The sequence below is a fragment of the Notothenia coriiceps genome, unplaced genomic scaffold (genome assembly GCF_000735185.1).
Source record: "Notothenia coriiceps isolate Sejong01 unplaced genomic scaffold, NC01 NC01_scaffold00004485, whole genome shotgun sequence".
Taxonomy (NCBI): Eukaryota; Metazoa; Chordata; class Actinopteri; order Perciformes; family Nototheniidae; genus Notothenia; species Notothenia coriiceps.
In genome coordinates, this window is record NW_011337186.1 from 808716 (window position 1) to 830145 (window position 21430).

Sequence of the window (21430 nt, forward strand, 5' to 3'; positions counted from 1 at the left end):
TGTACGTGTGAGCGAGAGAAAGAGATTCGGAGGGATTTACTCGTGCAGACCTCATGAGGAGAAATAAAAAACAACTCTCGCAGGACAAAGGTGAAGTCTGCATCTGAACTGACAGCCAAAACGGCTTATGATATTCTGCGGTAGTATGAAATGGGTTTTGGTGCGCTCTGAATAGTGAGAAGTCATTCAAGATTAATATTCCTTCATTAGACACTCAGAAAGACAGGTGGAAATTAGCAGTGAATGGATAAAGAAGGGAAAAAAAGACTTTCTTTCTTAAGGGAGGATATATTCCTTGATGACAAATCCCTGCAGAGAAAAGACAGCTGTCCAAATGCAGGATGAGCCTCTAAGTGAATTCTCTAGAAGTGTTCATTTGCGTGCTGATGGCAGCCTAAAACCACAAAAGAAAGAAATAGGATTTTAGTCTTTGAAGATGCCAAATTGCATGTTGTAGTGAAGTCATTTTAAATATCTGAGTCTAAGCCTGTGAATGTCAGAAAATGCTTCTAATTAGCAAAAAAAAGCATTTTTCTCAAAGGGAAATTCATATTATTGTTGGAAAAATTCTCTTTATAGTGCATTATCTCTTGAGCTAACTGTGGTAATTGTCAATTCCAAAAGCTCCAACTAAATATTAATGTGATTAGTTAATTGATTGATTAGTGCAGGTGTATATGAGGGCACAGGTTCAGCAGCTAATTGGACCTCAGCTCCAGAGATAATTGGCATGTGTGAAATCAAGGTCTCTCCACTGGAAAACCTTTTATCACTGCATGATCGTTTACCCTTCACACGAACGTGGCCTTTGTGCCACGAAGAAAGGAATTTATGTCACAAATTTGCTTTCACTGATCACCTCACCCACTTAAGGACATTGAATATCATTTATTATATACTTAAAGGACAATTCATTCAAACACATCAAGAAAGTGAACTGTTTTGTCGTCCATATAAAAGGCAATGAATAGCATTTAAGTAGCATTCCTTTCTAAAGACACACAATGCAAAAGAGAACCAGATTTTTCAGTTACCTACCGTACAAATATAAAGGAATATTTGAGCTATAGTGACACGGCACATTGATATGACACATGTTTTAACAGGTAATACGATTGTTTTTAAGATTGGAGAATGATGATGGAACATTATATTTAAAAAAACAAGATGCAATGTGCTTCTGGAACAAATGTACTGTCCCCTAACCCAAATGTATTTGAATCATTTCAATCCATACATTCATGTACGGTAATCTGTTGCTGATAAAAATGTTTTAACTACAGTACAACTCAAAAGCGCCGTTTACACATGTAAGGAGGTTTTAGGGCAGTTCCAGTGAATGATAGACAGGAATGTGTGTTTTTGGATCTTACTTGTCAGAAATTGCCGTTACAAAGTTTGTAATACAGCAAATGCAAGGGCTTTCATCATTGGATCATAGTCTCAGTCACCATTGTGATTGATGGCAATTTAACAGACATTCATACAATTAGTTCTCGAGATTATAACTTTAAATTATTTTAGTATGGTGGGAATAAATTGTTTCGTCTTTTTAAATCACCGGCAAACTTTGTGTGAATTCCTTAACATGAAAAAATAAATGAAGTTTGTCCAGAGAAAGTTCTGTACGGTTTTAAGCACTCCCGGTTTCTCCTTTTTGATTTGTTAAACTGAAAGGATTTCATCTTGATGCGATTGCTACACAATTCATGCTGTCTATTATTCTGCTCACAGACGCTGAATTTCAGATAAGAGCCTGACAAATTTCACATATAACCTTAATCTTATCATCCTTTGTACGGAGCCGCCTCCCTCCCCTTCTTTCTTCCTTTCCATTTTGTATTCTCTCTGTCTTTCTTTCGCAAAGATGAGGTGATAGTGAACAGCTATTGTTTTGGCGTGGGTCGTTGAGAGCGTTGTTTAAAGGCTGATGCAGCTCACCTACTAGGGAGGAGATGCTTATTTCATCCATTTAAAGGCTAACATCTTACACATCATGAATCCAATTTTCTCTGCCTTTTCTCTCTGAAGGCAGGGATTAAAGCCGAGCTGTCAGCTGGCACGCCAGATCTTAAGACAACCCGTGGATGTCTGTGATACTGCGCTCAGCTCAGCTCAGACAGTATCTACAATCTTGTGGCTTTTAATTTAGCATTAGGCTCAGTAAGCAAAATCACAAGCAGTTTCAATTAAATGGGCAACTCACTGCTGTGGGTTTACATGAATCCAACTCATCAAAGTAGGACAAGGCCGATCATGGATGTTTAAAAGAAATAGTGCAAGTGTGCTCTGAAAATAATTGCCATTGACTTCTATAAGGGTAGAAGTGAGAGCAGCATTTTCCGTAGAAAGGGTTTTTATCTCACAGCCTTTCCTTTGGTCCAAGAATTGACTTTAAATAATGAGTTTTCAAGCAGAAACAACGGGTTTTCCAGACTCCACTTAATATTCTATCATTAGCCGTGTTCACACCGGAGTACTTTTCCCACTTTAGTTCCGATATAGTTCCGAAGTGTCGCGTTCACACCAAAAAGAACTAAAGAGTTCTGATGAACTAAGTTCTCATGAACCTTTGTGGGAAAAGTACTGCGGTGTGAAAGCGCCTATTGTGTCTGATCATTCTTTGCATAGAAGTCAGCTTTTACATTTTTGTTCATATCTTTAATATTAAAACAACTTGAATCCCTAAATGGCTCTTGGTTTTCTAGTAAACTTTTTTATTCTTGGCTACTTTCAAGGCCTTAAATGTCAACAGGGTTTTTGAAAACGGCTCTCCCTCATTACTGTGCTCACTGGTTTTAAAGTTCACTGAATTTAATTGGAGTTTTATAGGATAATACGAGGTAAAAAGCTCTTTTTAAAGGAGAGCCATTCCTCTCAGTCTCTCTTAGGGAAGCTCCTCTCTCTCCAAAGTGCGGTCTTGCTGTCTCTGGTGGCAGACTAATGGCAGCTTCTAGTGGGCTTATTTGGGTTTAATGTGGCATAATGAGGTTAGGTAATTGGGTTTAGGTCAAGTTGTAAAACAGGTTCAGCGGAGACAGAGATGTGAAGATGTAAATGAGTGGTGTTAGATCGCTGAAGGCTCTCACCAGTGGCTACTCAAAGACTTCTCAAAGCATGTATTGTACAAGTGCAAGCTCATTCCACATACCCTCATTTCCAAACGGTTTCACTAACCTTAAGACAGTCTGGAACTTCAATTAAGAAAACACTCATACAAGTGCTAAGTGGTCTTGGGAGGAATGCCTCCGCGTTAATGCCATCTTTGTATCATTTTATCCCTCACTCCTGTCTTCCTAGATTTCCATCGTCCTTTTCCCTCCTTGTAAATATCAAATCATGTTCCATGTATTATTTAAGAGAAGCCAAGTTAATGAACATATCAAAAAAGGTGGCATCCCCTCAGCAATTTGGAGCCAATTATTAGAATTTGTTAAAAAGCATGACTAATTAAAGAGGATATTTAAATGGGATTGAATTTTAATGCTTTTTTCCCCCTCCTGCCTTATTACCTTTGTGGCAGGGTTAAGATGAGAGGATGTTGAGATTAGATATTCTCACACTAATTAAGACCACCTCTCTCCTGGGAAGAGAATAAGGGCCTGCTCATTCTCTCCCTCCACACCCCCATACCCTCCCTCATTCCCTCCGCTGTGGCCCTGCGTCCCCCCCCCCCCTGCAGTGCTGGACCACCGGGGCCCCGAGGAGAGACACAGCTGGGATTAAGATGAACCCAGGATGGGATTGGACGTCCTCCCATCACATCCCCTCACCCTTTCCTCTCGGCTCCCATCCGTTGCTCCCCATGGGTCCCCGGGATGACACGTTAACCTTTGAGGTTGTCAGACCATTAGAGAGGAGAGATTCTCACATTACGATTAACTTTGTTCCTTTAATTAAACACATGAACGTGCCGATGAGCGCGACACGGTGATGCCTCGGAATAGAGGAGCGAGTGGATTTTCCGATAACTTATTAGGGGACAATTCAGCCATTTCTTTCTGTTGCGATGGCATTACTGTCACAACTGCACGTCACTCCATATAGGTCATCAGTAACTTGTTAATGATTATGTCAATCAATTAAGAGGCGGCCAAAGGAAGAGGAAAATGTTGGAGAATAAGGAAGCCTTCATCAGTGACTGTTAGGGTGTAATTGTTGGTTCCAGTCATTTGCCCTGATAAAATTGTAGATAGCGATCATGTTTTCCGCTTAACATAGTTGCAACAGCATATAACTACACAGTTTGGAATTTCCTAAAAATGTAGCACTTTACCTTCATGTCCTGTTATGCTTTTACTGTTCTATTCTTTGTCCCGAGCACCTGGTACTCAGGGCTTTTGTTTTTCATCGGAACAGTAAAGAATGTACAGTAGGAAAACGCAGGCGGCCCTTTCTTTGTGAAAGGAGTTGTTTACATGGTGAGATGGAGTTCAGCGTGGTGCCTTCAGGAACATGCGTCTGAAAGACAAAATCGGGATTTAGTGTGAGGAAGGATTAAAAGCCTTATTAAAAGCCGAACAAGCAAGTATTTACTGTTTTATGTATACCTTTTTACAACTGGTCATATTTTTTTATAATCCCTAAATAAGAAGATAAAGGTGATACTTTGGAGAAGCTATGATCTAGAACAGGGCTGGGGAACCTTTTTCCTCTCAAGGGCCATTTCAATTTTTCCAACATCCTCCGAGGGCCGTACAAATGATTAACCTCTGCTTAAAAATACTAAAATCACAGCCCATTCATTTCGCCTTTCTTTCATGCTGTGCAAAGAAAAACCCAGATGTCTTACCATGACTCGTGCATGCACGTGCACGGTTGTGGCATGGCCACCAAAACAGAAAGATATGGACACAAGATGTGTGCAATTTAGTTTCCTATCCATGTGAACATGATTTAAGTGGGGGGGGACCTAACCTCCTCTCGGGGGGTCCGGGGGCATGCTCCCCCGGGAAGATTTTTTTTTTAAATGTTTAACTTAAAAGCATCAATCTGGTGCACTTTGAGAGCAACATTAGGAGATCTATGGATACCTCTCTCAACATCCATATGAAACTTATATGAAACTGATTTTATTTTCTTTATGGATATTTTACAAATCACTCCCCTTTCAAACTGAATTCTTGTTTATTAATAACTTTTTTTTACTGTCATATAGTATTTTATACCTGTTTACTTTATTCTCTTGTTTTTTTATAACTATATAATGATCATATAAAGATGTGCCTTTACCTCACTGGTTGTAGAAAAAGCTTCTTATATTGGTTAGCATAGCTAGCTAACCAGATGCTAATAACAACAAAGTTATTGACTGTAGGATCAGTATGACAGATGAGCAGATCGCCACTGGGCTTACAACTAAAGACACAGCCACGCAAAAACTGCGGCATGTGTACAGCTCCTTATGGGTACTGCAATTTCTGAAGTGCCGGAGCGGAGTTCTGGTGCTCTCCGTCAGCACTACACCCCTGTCAGACGAGACATACACCACGTGATGACACTAGGCTCGTGTTGTGTTCAAGGACCAGGAAAAACAGGCACTTGCTTGTTTAATTTGTTTGCGGTCTAGATTTCTTTAATTTTTTTCTTTGCGTGTGTTTATAAATTACCTCGAGGGCAGTACCAAATGGTCTCACGGGCTGTATACGGCCCGGGGGCCGGAGGTTCCCCACCCCTGATCTAGAATGTGATATCTTATTAAAAGGGCAGAAAGCGTGGCCTGTTTTTCTTTTTTTCCAGAAGTCTACTCAGCTTGGTTTTACTTTGTTTTGTCTGGGGAATGAGCTTGTATTTTAGGAGTGTGCCACCACTGGGTATTCATGCAGAGTTCTCCTCCAAACTTCTTTCCCCTCCTTCTTTTCTCTCCCATGCCTGTGAGTCACTTCCATGCACCATTTCAGGGGAAGGGGAGGGAAAAGGCAAATAAACAAGATCTCTTTCCAGAGTTTATATTCTCAAAGGAAACTAGATGAGGGGGCGACGGGCGAGGGGGTGTGGGGGTGTGGGGGGTCTGCGGCCAGCAATTGAAAACTGTTGCCCTTACCCAGAGAGATCTGTGTACACTACTTGCAAAGTCAAACAAATAGATCCAGGGTGCAGGTTTACGTGTGTGTTTGTGCGACTGCCCGTAAACCTCCCTGCCTGTCATCTTCAATCATTGTTCCCTGTTGCTGATCAGACCTCTCTCTCTCTCTCTCTCTCTCTCTCTCTCTCTCTCTCTCTCTCTCTCTCTCTCCCTCCATACGTGTGTCTGTGTGTGTTTCTGTCTTTGTGCACGTTGTGTGTATGTTTGTATGTATCCTGTGTGCGTTTCCCACGTGGGTGCCAGGCCTGGATCCAGAGAAGCACTTGGGAAAATCTCTATCTGACATGGAGCCCTATCTGAAACAGGTCACACACTGCCACCCAGTTTACACTCATCACTGCAGTACTTCCATGTATTTCTATGTTTACATTACGATACTTAAAACATGTTGTGGTGTTTAATATGTTTATTATACTGTAACATATATTTATCATTCACTTTCAGTTATAGTTTTAGAGTGATTTCATTCTCAGTTCTCTGCTTTCACAGCTTAATTGTGCGAACATATTTGTATTCTATTACAGATACAGAAAATCATTTATAATGTTCAAAAATTAAACATTTATTTTGAACATTAGAAATGACAACAAGGTATTTGTATGATATGTCTAGACAATTTTAGGTGAAATGATTGAAATTGAGTGAAAGTAAATAGTGTGTTTTAATAGGGGATTCAATGATTTAACAAGGTGTTTTCTTTCACTGATTAGCTGTCTCAGAAGTATGGAGTTCATATCTGCGGAGAAGGAGGAGAATATGAATCCTTCACTCTCGATTGCCCCCTCTTCAAAAAAAAGATGGTTGTGTGAGTAAAGACATAAACGTTCATTATGTGTCTGTATTAAAACTCTTGCTGCTATAAGTTTGGAAAGTTAACTTTTGTTCCCGCCAGCATGACTGCACATTAAAGTTTCTTCATGTGTGTGCAGCGATGCAGTGGAGACAGTGATCCACTCAGCAGATGCCTTCGCTCCGGTCGGCTACCTGCGCTTCACAGAGATACACAGCGAGAACAAAGATAGCGTGAGTAAAACTTCTGAAGGAATCCATGAGTATAATTTGTTTTGCAAATAAGATCAATGCTTTCAATGCCGAATCAATGATTTCACAACAAAAGTTTGAGTCACTCCCGGGGTTGATTACTTCAAAAACCGCTGTGAGGGCAAAACAAACACAAGAACAAAACCTTTTGGTGTCTGATAACTTTGTCGAACAGAAGAGAAGCACAGCACTGTAGGGCAGGGTTCAGATCGACCTCCAGAGGGCCTCTCTCTCCCTTTCGCACACTCTTGCTCTCGGTGTCTCCCTCGCTCTCTCTCTCCGCCAGCCCCACATGGCCTACTTTGACGTCTGCAATATTCACTGCAGCCTGAAACTAGGCCCAGCTTAATAAACATGTCTGCTCACATTAAGGCGCTTTGCATTCAGGTAGCTTGCTAAGCGGACACAGGCGGGGGTTGAGGGGAGGCACTAAGAATTGGCTTTTGGTGTATTAAAAGCAGCTGAACGGGGCTTCACAGATAAGAAGGGCGACACTTCGAAACACTTTCCCTGCATAAACACACTACTTTACAATCCTCCTAGTATTCTGTGATGGAGACGGTGACCTCATTTATGTGCAGCTTTAATGACTGTGGTTGAAATTGTCTGCTTTAATAAGACACCTACTGGTTGATGAGTATTCCTAGCGACAAGAAGTGCCGCTCGCACGCCGTTGTATTTGTTGCAGCGGGGTAACACTACAAGGGTTACACAGAGGGATGCTACTCGCCTGTAGCTCACATGTCTCCAGGGTAACGGTTGTGATTTGCACGTGCGTTTCTTTGCACATCACATAATGCGTACATCTGATTTTCTGTTTGTTTGTGTGTGTGTGTGTGTGTGTGTGTGTGTGTGTGTGTGTGTGTGTGTGTGTGTGTGTGTGTGTGTGTGTGTGTGTGTGTGTGTGTGTGTGTGTGTGTGTGTCTGCATGTTGGGTGGGGGCTGGGACTGTTATGGACAGAAAACATACCCCCATCCCACAACCCCTCGTGACCCTGCAGCCTCACTCCCTACAGCTATATATTTTTAGCTCCCCACGCCTCCTCTCCCACCCCCACACACACACACACACACACACACACACACACACACACACACACACACACACACACACACACACACACACACACACACACACACACACACACACACACACCCGCACTCACACACACACACACACACACACACACACACACACACACACACACACACACACACACACAGCCCCCCCTAGGTTGCTGGGGGAAGAGCAGGGAGATCCAGGGCCTGCGAGGGGAGGGGGGGGTGCAACCAGGGGAGAACCTGCCCTGGTTCAGCCTTCTGAAGCTCTTCTCGTCAGGGTGACAGATCTGCGGTGACACCAGCACTAGAGGAAACTGCACCGGGCTCAGGGGGTGGGGATGGACCACCATCATTTGCCCTCCGTTAATGCTAGTCAAGCTATTTTTTTTATGCTGGCCAGGAGAGAGGGGCTGAAGTATAATTAATTTGATTATCATATGGCCTGATGCAGCTGACAGCAGATGAGGGGGGTGAATGAGTGTTGGACAGGGTGAGGGGGGGGGGCGTTGAAATATGAAATATGTATTCAAATGTGTGACGCCCCAGCAGGATTTGGCAGGTAATATGTACGCCTTAGAGAATAATAATGATTTGTTATTTAAAGAAGCAGCAGTCGGCTAAGCATAAGCAAACAGAAGGATCTGACTGGTGAAATCCAAAACATGTCCCACACATCCAGTCATGAGTTTCTTGACTGACAGCCAGCATGATTGAATCTACAGTATCAGAAAACACCACTCCCTATTCGCCTGAACAACGAATATGTTAGCATGTTGTTTCATATTCATTCACCTTGAAGTTATGTGTGTCTGGGCCCTTGTCATGAAGGACTGACACACACAGCCAGCTTGGTGGGGTATTTGAAAAGGCTGGCTAATTATACAGCGTTTTGTCTGTCTTTGCAAAAGGCTCAGCGCTCTTTGGTGGGCGTTTGGCCTGATGTATTCCCTGTGGTGCTTTATTGCAGGATGTGGTGGCGAGAGCTTTGCCCCATGGTAGTTGTCCTTGCCAGAACGCCATTGACAAGATGACTGAGGAGGTGGAATATGCTGATCAAGCTCAAGACAACCAGCAAGAATTTACATCAAATTGTGACCTTAGTTGTCAGCGGGGCCACGGTGAGATTCATTTACGGCGAGACATCCACATGCTGACATGCGTGCTACAGTGTGTATTTATGTGTCTATGTGTGTGTCAGATGATATTTGTGTGTGGTGTGTGCTTCCTGAATCTGTGTCATGCGGCCAGCATCGTGATGCCGGTATTTTATGAGTGATTGTTTGACAAGAACTGTCATTTTAGCAGTGTATTTGTGACAGTCTCTGAATTCATTGCTCCTTTGACAAAACCACCTATGCATGCATTATCTCTCTCATACAGCATTTTCCCTAGTTGTAAAGGAAAAAAGCAAGCCGTTACATACTTATTTTGTATCTTTTAAAAGTCTTGAACAAGCCTTAGAAGCCTTGGACCATACACTTGATTGTACTAAGTTGTTCCTACCCTCTTCCTCTTCTTGTATCTCTTCCTGCAGACCCCTCCCCATCCTGCTCACCGAGGAGCTCCAAAGGCTATCAGTGGATCTCTGGCATCAACGGCCTTCAGAGCAAAGATCCTGGGGTCCAGGGCCAGACAACGGCAGCTTTCACACAGCTGCAAAGTAAGGTGTTAAGTCTGAGGGACAGAAAGTATTGAGGAAGAAAATGAACACTTTGAAAAACATTGTGGACCAGAGTTGTGGTCCTGCTTTAAAATATACTTAGGAAAAACACAAGTCTGCTAGAACATTATTTCTTTCTTCCCATATAGCAAAAGCCACATAAAAGGAGACTCAGAAGTAAACTCACCTTTTTAATAAGTCATCTTCTATCAAATACAAATCTCATCTTTGGAATGATCAGGGAGAGATGATACAGAATTCCTTGTCCTTGACTGATTCAAGCATTAAAACAGATTCTGCAGGGCTTGCCGTACTGCCCCAAAAACCCAATGTAGAGAAACATGTGGGGAAAACTTCTTTGTCCCTTGGGTGTCTTTCTTTCTCTTTGCTGCGTTAGCTAAAGACACACAAGGAGGTGGAGAGCTTGAGAAGTTGTTCCTTATTCTGAAGAGTGTGTCAGAGGCTCCGTCAGTCACAAGAATGGGATCGCGATTTGACCACCAAACAAGGACAAGCGCTTTAAATAAACCAAAACAGAGCATCTTTTAAAACACACACACACACACACACACACACACACACACACACACACACACACACACACACACACACACAGTGCAGGCATGTTGGGTGGGTTTATGGTTTTTTGCCCTGCAGAAGTTTAAAGAGCACGCTTTTACAGTGTGTCTGAGCCTTTCTTTTTCCCTCTTTCTCTTTTTTGATGGAGAAAGAGGAGCGAAAGATGAAAAGCATATTTAATGTTTATCGTGGTGCTCGGCAGAACAGCCTTCACAGTGCAGAGACAATATTAAACAAGTTAATATTTAATGAACAACCTCTTTGTATGAAGGCGAAGTAGTCTGAGACGCTAGTGTTGGCAAATGAAAAACAAACTTGAAGCTCTTTCAAATGATTGTAGTGAGAAGGCTTTGCTTTGAGCCCTTGTGCCTGTGTTTGCATCCAAAGCCATTGATGTGCACACATACTGTGTTACACTGCTCTCTATAGAAGGTGACAAATACCAACACTGCTTTAATGCAGTTTCAATACATTTCAGTGTTAGGAAAAAATATTGAAGCTAACCACTTGCTCTACCTCTTAACCACAATAGTGATAGCCTTTTATAGACTGTTTGAACAGACTGGCTTTATGGTAGGTATAGCACAGCTGTAAGCCTGACATTTGTACACAAACAAATGCCTGAACACTGACTTTAGACTCCATGATTGTTTGTTCACTGACAAGTTTGCCTGTGGTGGTTGGATAAATGCAACTTATAACCTCAACATGTCAAAATAAATACTATAACTAGAATAAGTTTATCGTCGTAAACCAAAATCACAAGTCTCAAAAGAACCAATTGCATGAAGCTGGTGACCAGTTACAAACACGGCATGTACTGGGGCCAGATGCAGCACTTCTTTTTGGTCTCAAGCCTATGCGTATTATGGACAGGACAAATGAATATAATGCTTTTTATTTAAAATAAAGCATAGTATATAGATTATGCTGCCATAAGCCACTTACAGTGGGGCAAAAAAGTATTTAGTCAGCCACCAATTGTGCAAGTTCTCCCACTTAAAAAGATGAAAGAAGCCTGTAATTTTCATCCTAGGTATACCTCAACTATGAGAGACAAAATGAGAAAAAAAATCCAGAAAATCACATTGTCTGATTTTTAAAGANCGGCATGTACTGGGGCAAGATGCAGCACTTCTTTTTGGTCTCAAGCCTATGCGTATTATGGACAGGACAAATGAATCTAATGCTTTTTATTTAAAATAAAGCATAGTATATAGATTATGCTGCCATAAGCCACTTACCTGTACAGTATGTGTAATGCATGCCAACATTCCCAAATAGGGATTACCAAATATGCAATAATGTGTTTAATAAATATGGGAGTATTTGGTTATGGTTAAATTACTATAATTAATTGACAATAATGCTACACTACAGTGATATACTAAACAATGTGTTTCTGTCCAGGTGAGTTGGAAAGCAGAGGCTGGAAGCTGAAGGACATCATCCTTGTTCACCTGTATGTGAGGTCCATGGACGATTTTGTTTCTCTGAACACCGTCTATAAGAAACACTTTGGTATAAACCCTCCAGCCAGGTAAGACGCAAACACACATACAGACCTTTCCCGCTGTTTTTCCTCTCTCTCTGTAAACATACAGGATATATATTGTTTAAAATCAAAGCCATTCATTCCTTGTTTCATCTCTTTTCCTTGAAGGGTGTGTGTCCAGGCTCCTCTTCCTGCCGGGCAGCTGCTGCAGATGGACTGCCTGCTCCATGACTGGACCGAGCCCCTGGAGGAGGGCTGCTTCCACCAGAGAGAAGCCCTGCATGTCCAGAGCCTGTCCCACTGGGCCCCCGCCAACATCGGGCCCTACAGTCAGGCCTTTAGGGTAAGCTCCGAGGTCCACAAAAGGGAAGGGTGGTGTTGCTTGTGGTGGGTGAGGGTGTTGCCGGTTTAATAGGCCAATTAGGAACTGTTAATAGTTTAGGAAAGTATTCAGCTAATCTTTTAAGCATTATAGACTTGTCATAAATCATAAGCTTTGTATGATCTGTTCATTACAACCTGTTCTGTACATAACATGTTTGTCTACTAATTGCAAATGATACCTAATCCACTGAATCAGTTGATTCTTGTAACAGTGTCTGAGCAAGGCACAAAGAACATTATATTATTTTCCGTCATTGTTGGCAAAGCAATTTAAAGTATCACTTAGTACAGGTGAGTAATAGACGAATGGATGAGTACCAAGGATTACTTGAATGAATGATGAATCTTGCAGGTGACTCTTATGATGCTTATTTGTGCTCAACTCTTAAAAAGCATTCCAAGTGTCTCAGATTACATGCAGTGTTTCCTGTTTGTCTCTGTTGTCTGTGTTTATGTATAGTTGCATGCGTGCACATGCGTGTGATTGTTGTTACGTGTGATAGTTTGTTCTCATTGCTGGTTTTATCTATCCATGTAAATATGTATCCCTGTTCTAGTGGGCAGTGTGTATCCATTTTTGCACTTGTTTGTAAAGCCACGAATAGAACTTCTTTCATATTGTTTCAAACCCAGGAAGAATGTCAAATTCAAAGGCAGAGCAGAGGAAGTGTGGGCCGCGGTTGCACGGTTGGCTTGGTGTTTTGTTTACCCAGTGTGTATTATATGGGATTACACTTGTCAAGGTACTGTCAACAAGGATAGTGTCCATCTCCTCCACACTGTCCTTGATCCCGCAGCCAAATCTGTCTATGAGTGAGAACATGTGTGGATTAGCCATTCATTTAGAGCTTGACGGCATATCTCACCAGTGTGTCACCGAAGCTCAGAGGCTCTGGTGCAGTTGGGATTCCTGAGATGTAACCTACAGAGTCAGGTTTGCTTTTAACATGCCAGCCGTGTTTGATTTCCTCAATGGAGTCTCATTGAGACATGAAATTGAAGTCAGCCGTGGGCATGTGCTATCGCCTCTGGAAAACAGTTTAATCCCTCAGTCTTCTAATGATCATTCATATCCAAAGCAATTTGAGAAAACAATGAAGGTAGTTTGCTCACTCAGAGCCGTGCGCGACGCTTTGCACGACCCCTGTGTCGCCTCTCAGTGTGTCTGCTCCTCTTCCACGCAACAATGACTTAATTTGATCAAAAATGTATTAACAACTCTTCAGTACAGCTAGAGATTTTTACATATTGATACAATTAGCCCCTTGCTGTGAGCAAACGTGCAGTACAACCCCTCCTCTCACCAGTACGTTGACTCCATCTTAATGACAATTTTCCTTGGTGGCTATTGCCGTGACGCCATGGCGATATGGCTCTGGAAACAACAGAGACAGAAAAGCTGCTTTCTGAGACCAAATAACCTGGAGCCCTCCACATTCACCGACTGCAGAAAATAATTGGTAATTAAAAGAAGGATCCAGCTAGTGTTGGGTTGGGGGTTGGACTTGTAATGATTAAAGGAAGAATTTGTGACCTTAATTATGTCCAGAGAATGTAATCAGTTTTGTGCAGCAGAGGTGTTTTTGTGATGGAGAAGGAATGACTACAGTAAGTGGTGGAAAAAACTACAATTTGAGAGTCGCCTATGATGATTAATTGAGGTCAACTGTTAACTCTGGTGTTTATTTTCCTGACAACATGAGGTATTGCTAACAATTTGAATGTGCTGTATACAAATAGGCTATTAACGGACCAATGTCCAGCTCTACTGGGACCAGTTTATTACTTTGACAAGTGTCCAGTGGTTTGAGAGACAACACATGGCTCTGGCCCTGCAGGATGTGACTACAGTAGGTCTCCTCATTGAACGGGTGGTACTGTTGGAGGTAGAAAAGAACGGCATTAAGGATTGGCATGTGATGGATGCTGGACCTTCAAACTCCATCTATCTATTCATCTATCTGCCTGGCTTGTCATTTCTCTCAGCTTCAGCTCTCAGGAATGGCGTGCTGACTAACTGTCGACTCGACCTGGCATGCTGACAGATTCAGATCTGACTTGATTTAAAGAATTAGTTAACCTTTATGATGTCAAAGCTGCGGGCTTCTTGGTGTATTGTATGTTAATGTACGATACGCTGGTAGTTTAGGTAAAAGCCGCAAGCTATAAAGACAAAAACAGTGAATTAACGTATGCTTTGTTTTTACCGTTGCTCTGTACCTGATTGACATGTGTTTGGAGGTTGTATTCATCACAATATGCATTACTTGTCAGATCATATATCATTTGTGAGTGCAGCGGTAACAAAGTTCATGACAAAATGTTTGTTTTGTTTTGCTGCCTTGTTTATCAGAGAACAAATGCAAATGTTGCTGTCACTTGTTTTAACCAAATTTGCATAATCTAATTAAGATATAAGAATGTCACTGTTTTAATACATCAATCAATTTAAGGAAAACGAAGATGCTCTCTGACATCCATTTTAATTTCAAAATATCAAAACAAATGATCTCATTACAACAAAAGCCAAATAATAGCATGCTTTTAAAATTAATAAAAATGATGACTTTATGTTTCCTAAAAGGTGCTTTTAAACAATTCTGTTGCATTAAGATAAAAGCAGGACAAAAGAGTATTTGTTTCTTTAGCCAGCATGTTCAACTTTTTTGCACAGAAATCCATTTGTGCTAATAGAAGATGATTATGCGATTGAGTTGCCAGATGGAAAAAATGGACCCATTACTTACTAAAGTCAGAGTTAACAACAGGAGATTCAAACTGCAGGATCTCTTCCACATATATTTAGATTAATGCGTCTAGTTCCATCACATTCCCTTCGGAGCCACATTCACAGAGGCAAACACAAAAGCCAAACCATGTCTGAAAAGAAAAGACTGGCCGTTGAATGGCTGTTAAACATCTCCCCTTTCCTGTTAAGGTAAGTGGCTCACCCCTGGGATATTTGCTAGGAAATTATACTCACTGATCAGATTCTGCGGGGTGTGTTTTGGGAGCTGACTACACTGGCCTCAGGTTGCTGGTGAACACTAACCCCTTGCCTCATTCCCTTAATTGTGAGTGACAGTCAATATTGTGGAGGACTGTCTTGCACAAGCCCGCGATAGGATTTGCATTGGATTTTGAAAAAATGGTCAAAGTGGACTATGAGGCATCAGGAGGAAAGTGGATCTGACGCCGCCAATTAGTGTCAAAGGGAGGAGTGTGTGTGGCAGGGGGTAGCATTTGAATAATCTCCTCGCAGGAGTCTTGATGTCTAAAAACAATAAGCTAAACTTTGTCTGACCCTCTTGATGAAAGTTCAGAGGTTAGATTGAGTCATAGTGAAGTTGGACCACCCATGTTAGGCCAGAAAGAGTGTGCAAGAATGACAAAGGTAGAAGTGGCCTCTGGTAGTTGAAAGCCTCATTGTGATTTGTTTATTCCAGCCAACAAAGTCGCATATCGGAGGATTGACAGGAAAGAGTGACATGGATGAGATGAGAGGGATAGGAATTCACCGCTCAAATGATTAAATCCATCTTTGTTTGAAAAGAAACATATATCTGTTTCACAGGGATATCCATTTTAAATATAGCTCGATAACAAATAGTTCACAATGGGTTTCAGAATCAGAATCAGAAACAGGTTTATTGCCAGGTAGGTTCGCACATACTAGGAATTTGACTTGATGTCATGGTGTATAGTTTATGAAGATAGCAGCCCTGCTTTATGATGAACAGTATTTAGCTGACAGCTAAATATGAGCTGGTGTGGTGAGTGAGTAAGCCAAAATGTTAGTGATGAATATCAGAAATTAAACTAAGTGGTTTAGTTTTATGGTTTGTTGTTCTCACCCAGAATGTTTCACTACTGTCAAAGCGCCAACATGCACAGTTCAGCAGCCCCCCACTCCATCACATCAAACAGCACCCCCCACCTCCCCAAACTTCATCAGTATACATCTAGAGACTGCATCTACCTCAATTACCACAGAAGAGTAATTAGCCCAAAAACAGTGTGTGCGTGCATCCACGTTGGGGGAGGTACTCATGCGGCACAAACAGATTAATTAGGACATTTAACTTCGTTTCTAATACAACAAAATTAATCCCATAAAATATGAGGGATCTCAGAGGAGGCGCCTGTCAGCATCTGACGCATCTCCCCTGTTTGCCATAATCTATTAAAACCTTGCTTTTATCTCACCTCTCCCCTGTCATACTTTATGGATTTTTTCATAAACACGGCCCATACTTCATAAATGTCTCAATTTTCTAGTCTATTAACATTACTTCAAAAGCGCTTGATAAAAGAGGAGGGCATGCGTGAAATAATGCTCCAATAATACGAAGCGCTGGAGGCAAGAACAGTAGGGGCGGCTCTCTAGCGTGCGCACTCAGACAATGCAAGGGATGTTATCAACTTTAATAAAGAACAAATGATCACTTCCAACCAGGGAGGAGGGGGGATGAGGCAGGGAGGAAGGGGGAGGGACCAGGAGGGGAACAGTTGTCGAGTAATTGAGTCGATGAAAAATGAGGTCTTGAAAGCTCAGCGGTTTGAGCACTCATGAGATTGAGAGCTTCTCAAAACTACGGGGTTCTTTAGCACTTGTAGATACTTGCTCCTAGTTGCAGAGGAGGATGTTAACACAGAATTGTTTTTTTCTTTTCATTTCACTGAAGGCACAAGTAGAATTGTCTGGCTGTTTCCTTTCCTGAATGCCTGAATTGTGTGCAAGGAGTTGAACCTTTTGTCTGGGGAGAGTCAGAAAGGGTTTTGACTGACAGCCGAGCTTCACCTCTCAGCCTTTCCCCCTGCGAGCATCGATTCAGTTCCTGTCTCTGCACATCACCTGAGTCTGTCTCTGTAGGCTTTACTCATCCTACCCAAACACCGGGGTCAACTGTCTACGCTTGAACTGGACACACACGAAACACACTGATCAAACCCAGTAAGACCTTACCGCAATGGCATGTCGGCTGCATGCCCCGAGGCCAGGTCTAACACACACACACACACGCACACGCACATGCACACACACACATGCACACGCACACACACACCTGTGAGCTCTTTGTGAAAGGTCCTGGCTGTATGAAAAGGTAAACTGGTTTGGTCATTAAAATGAGTCACAGGTGACTAACTGTTACCTGTTACTCATGACTGACTGACAGGACAGGTATACAACATTCAAACCACTCTGATTGACATGCAAATAGATAAAGATGTATGCAAAGACAAATCAAATGAGCAATTGAGCAAACACAGGTTATCTCAAACCATCAGCATACAAACATTTCCTGGCAAATGTTTACTCATATGTTGGTTTATTTACCATAATAAACTGTGTTTACTGCGAGAATGGGCTCTTTTTTCCCCTTTTGTAATTCATCTCTACACCCTAAGATGTATCTGTGTTGATATCTCCGTCCTGGGACACAGCAATAGCTATTGGACAGGGACCCTGCCTCTACATGTGTACATATATTTGAGAGCTCATGTGAGAATATGTTTTTAATCTGATGAGGGGGCAGTTTCATGGGAAGTGGTAGACGGCAGAGGAGGTAATTATGTTCCTCCCAACCCTGTCCCATGCCCCCCCCCCCACTGCCCCGCTGTGACCGCGTGGAGGCTGACCTGCAATGGCAGTGGTCATTTTCAGAAGTCAGTGCCTTCTTTAATACATTATCCTGGGCTGTGCTGCTGAAGCACCACGTGGGGACAGACTGGTATCAGCTTGTACCAGGCGAGGACAGGGGAAGGACTGGATCTGTCAGAGCGCATCGACTCTCACGCGGCCGTGAACGCCGGCGCTGTGCTTCTGCCCCGGCCCCTGCCACACTCCCACTCATTAATGGGCCCGGCCCTGACAACTGATCCTAATTGCCTTTGAACAGCTCTTCATGTATTATTGGTGCCTGACTGCCTTGGTTCATGTCAACAAGCCATGGGGAGCAGGGACAGGATAGCCATGTCCATCGCCCCTCTTCCTCTATTAAATGGAGATAGATACCAGACATGCATGTAAATATACTGTATAATCATTATGTGTGTGTGTGTGTGTGTGCCTCTTAACCATATTTAATCACCTGGGAAGCCTCGACAAACACAGATCTCTGGTGTCTGTAGTGAATGGTCAGCACCCTATCCAAGTTGTTCACCTTTACAGATTTTAAAATACTTAAATACCTTATGTGTAAAAAAGCATTTTGTAATTATTTTTGAGGCCACAGTGATTAAACAGTATAGTCTATATAACATTGTACGTAACACAGATGCAAGCAATTAGCTATGAAGTATGAAAATGATTTTATTTGATGAATGGCAGACTGTTGCATTTTTTATTTGAGACACCCACATGTTTCACTAGTGTGTGTTTGCTTGTTTTCCTCACACTTTGTCAGTGCTGATGAGTAGTGGAGGGGTGAATGGTTCAGAGATATCAAGAAGGCAGCTGAAAAGCGTCATTTAAAGATCTCACAGCAGCAGATATCTGCCAAGACACTCACGTTGTTACAATTGCAATCACAAACACTCAGTCAAAACACATCATTATTTGTAGTCCCATGTGTGAATTATTACCCCATATCCAACTGTTTACTTCCCATTTTACCCCTCTATTTGAATACGGAAAAAGGAGAGGTGCGGTGGCTTGGCTTTTTATTTGTGGAATGAAATAACTGAATAGCGAATGCATAGATAAAAAGCATAGCGGCGTGTCCTGTCCACTCCCATCACTGTCTGAGAGAGGAGAGACGTATGACCATCCCATTACTATGGTAACTAGCCACTATATTCAGAGCTGCCCGGGTGTGTTTCTTCCCCCTGCAGTGACGAGAGGGCATAGCTGACAGGGCCTACACATATATACACACACACATACATCCACACACAGACAAAAACACACAGATTGGGATGCTCTTGGAGATGCTACTTGTGAAATATACACGTGTGGCAAATACAGACAATACAGAAACAGGTTCCCACACAAACTAGTGACATACAGAAACTAATAGGGATCCGTGTTAGGGAGAAATATATCTCCCTTCGTTTTAACATTTCACTCATAGAATTTTTCTCATAACATGTAATGGAGAAATATTCCTAATAGAGAATATAATAAAAACGTAGCAAAATAGGCACAATCAAAAACACAGGATAATGCTTTCTATCTACTAACCAAACAGAATATACAAATGTCTAGCAAATGTAATAGTGTTTTGTTAGCACAGAATGAATGTATAAACTTAGAGAAACAATGATTGATATGTCAGTAACAAACGCGTAGTTTATAACACTAATTGTCACCGACCCAGAGTGTGTGTTAGTCGGCTTTTTACTGCAGCAGATTCTCCTACTGTCTGCTGTACATCCCTGCACTGTAGTTTATGTATTTTAGGAAAAAGCTTTTATAGATTATTCCTATAATTATTATGTTCACTATGTTTCTGTGATTCCATAAGTTGCGTATATTAAAAGTGGCAGTCAGCGCCTCTGGTTAGGAATGATTATTACATCCACATTCAACAGTGTGCAGGCATTGCCGTATTCTCTTCATTTATTCACTTTTTTCTTAGCAGTACTACGGATGAGTCAGACATGAGTTAGCGCTTACATTCCATTTACTTTTGGCAACTAGCTTCATCATAAATTTCCTATGGAGGCAATTCTTTTGAGTAGTAACTTTTAACCTGGGTCATTCATTTTTGAAATGCCATTGTCATCAAAGACCGCTTTACTGTTGTAAAGACTGCTGCAGATGAATAATACACAGCCTCCTTTTTTTCTGAGGACATATCGGCATGTTCACTTTTAATATATATTTATTATTGATATTATGGATTTATTATGTAAGGGGGTGTCAGGCCCTGTGAGTCTGGGTAGTGTAATGTAGTTTAGATGCTCGGGGTAAGAGTTCATTCAATATAAAATAGAGTACACAATATTTTCTACATGTCAAAATATATTGAGTTCAATTTGATGCTCAGACACAAATCTTAATGTTTGAGGAGATTAAGCTCATTTGCAGCACATTGTATTTTATGAGCTTGCTATAGTTATGTTTTTGTGTCTTGTGCACATTTAAAACAAAATACAGATTTTAATTATTCCAAAGTAAGAATAGGAAAGGATTTCTGAGATGGAAAATAATATTGTAATTGTATTTTTATTCTTTTTTAAGACACATTTTTAGATTCATTAGATTTTCATTATTTGATGATAAAAAATAAATATATAACAACCTCACATTATTTTTTTTACACTATTTACTTATAATTTACCCCAAAATGTCATCCATATTTATGAATCTCACTGACGGAATTTTCTGCTTATTTATGCAAACATTTTGACTTTGCCAACAAAAAAAAGAAACGAGGAAAATCCAAGAAGACTTCGAAGCTGTCTAGCCAGCCTGTCCATGGAGTTGGCGGACTGTGTATGAACAGCATTGTGGATCCGGCTGCCTTTTGAATGCAGCCATACTGCCATCTGTTGAGACCAGAAGGGACTACATCTCTTTTTGCTCTCCTCTGCAATTTCCATCTTGTTCAATCCGTCTTTCATTTTTTTGATCGTCTCTTATTCATCTTTTATTAACTGAACTACACATTTGATCCATTACAACCAACAGAGTAGCAACAACGCAAGGAAGAGCGTGTTTGTGTGGGTTGACTGGATGTTTTGGACATGGACGCAGAATAGTGTTGTTAATGGAAGAGCATCTTCATGTCACTGGGTCGCAAGCTGATTTCTTTTTGACATTTTAATAGATATTTCACAATGTAGTCCTCTTCTTCAAATCTCACACAATCTCTACACAGACTTACTTAACCTCACCGATACTGATAGTCTCTCTTTAATGGTTGTGCCTCTGTGTTGACAGCGTTGTTTGTGCCCAGGTTAAGTTAGTGGTTACGTTACCAGCCAGACCAAGAGATGCAGCATCAAAAAGAGTAAAAATATGAAAAGACAGAAGAGACGAGGTGGTCACAGCTGGAAAGGCAGAAAGAACGGGGGTTGAGGGATGCAGCTTCAGCATCATTCAATCAGACAACATGCCCCTCAGCTGAAACAGCGAGACCCTCCCCGATTCTCTCGAATTAGGGAGATTAGCAGGAAA

The 21430-nt window shown here is 41.6% G+C and overlaps 1 protein-coding gene across 3 annotated transcripts in view; it reads left to right on the forward strand.

The window, feature by feature from the left end:
* Positions 1 to 21430, forward strand: part of dph6 (diphthamine biosynthesis 6) — a 56100-nt gene that overhangs the window by 17488 nt on the left and 17182 nt on the right. For 2 of the 3 annotated variants that reach the window (XM_010767561.1, XM_010767562.1), the window contains exons 6-12: positions 6329 to 6390; positions 6796 to 6890; positions 7015 to 7108; positions 9156 to 9306; positions 9723 to 9848; positions 11838 to 11967; positions 12091 to 12265. In XM_010767561.1, coding sequence (XP_010765863.1) covers positions 6329 to 6390; positions 6796 to 6890; positions 7015 to 7108; positions 9156 to 9306; positions 9723 to 9848; positions 11838 to 11967; positions 12091 to 12265 — 833 coding nt within the window. Of the gene's footprint in view, positions 1 to 6328; positions 6391 to 6795; positions 6891 to 7014; positions 7109 to 9155; positions 9307 to 9722; positions 9849 to 11837; positions 11968 to 12090; positions 12266 to 21430 lie in introns of those variants that run through there. The other variant, XM_010767563.1, reaches the window with a different exon arrangement.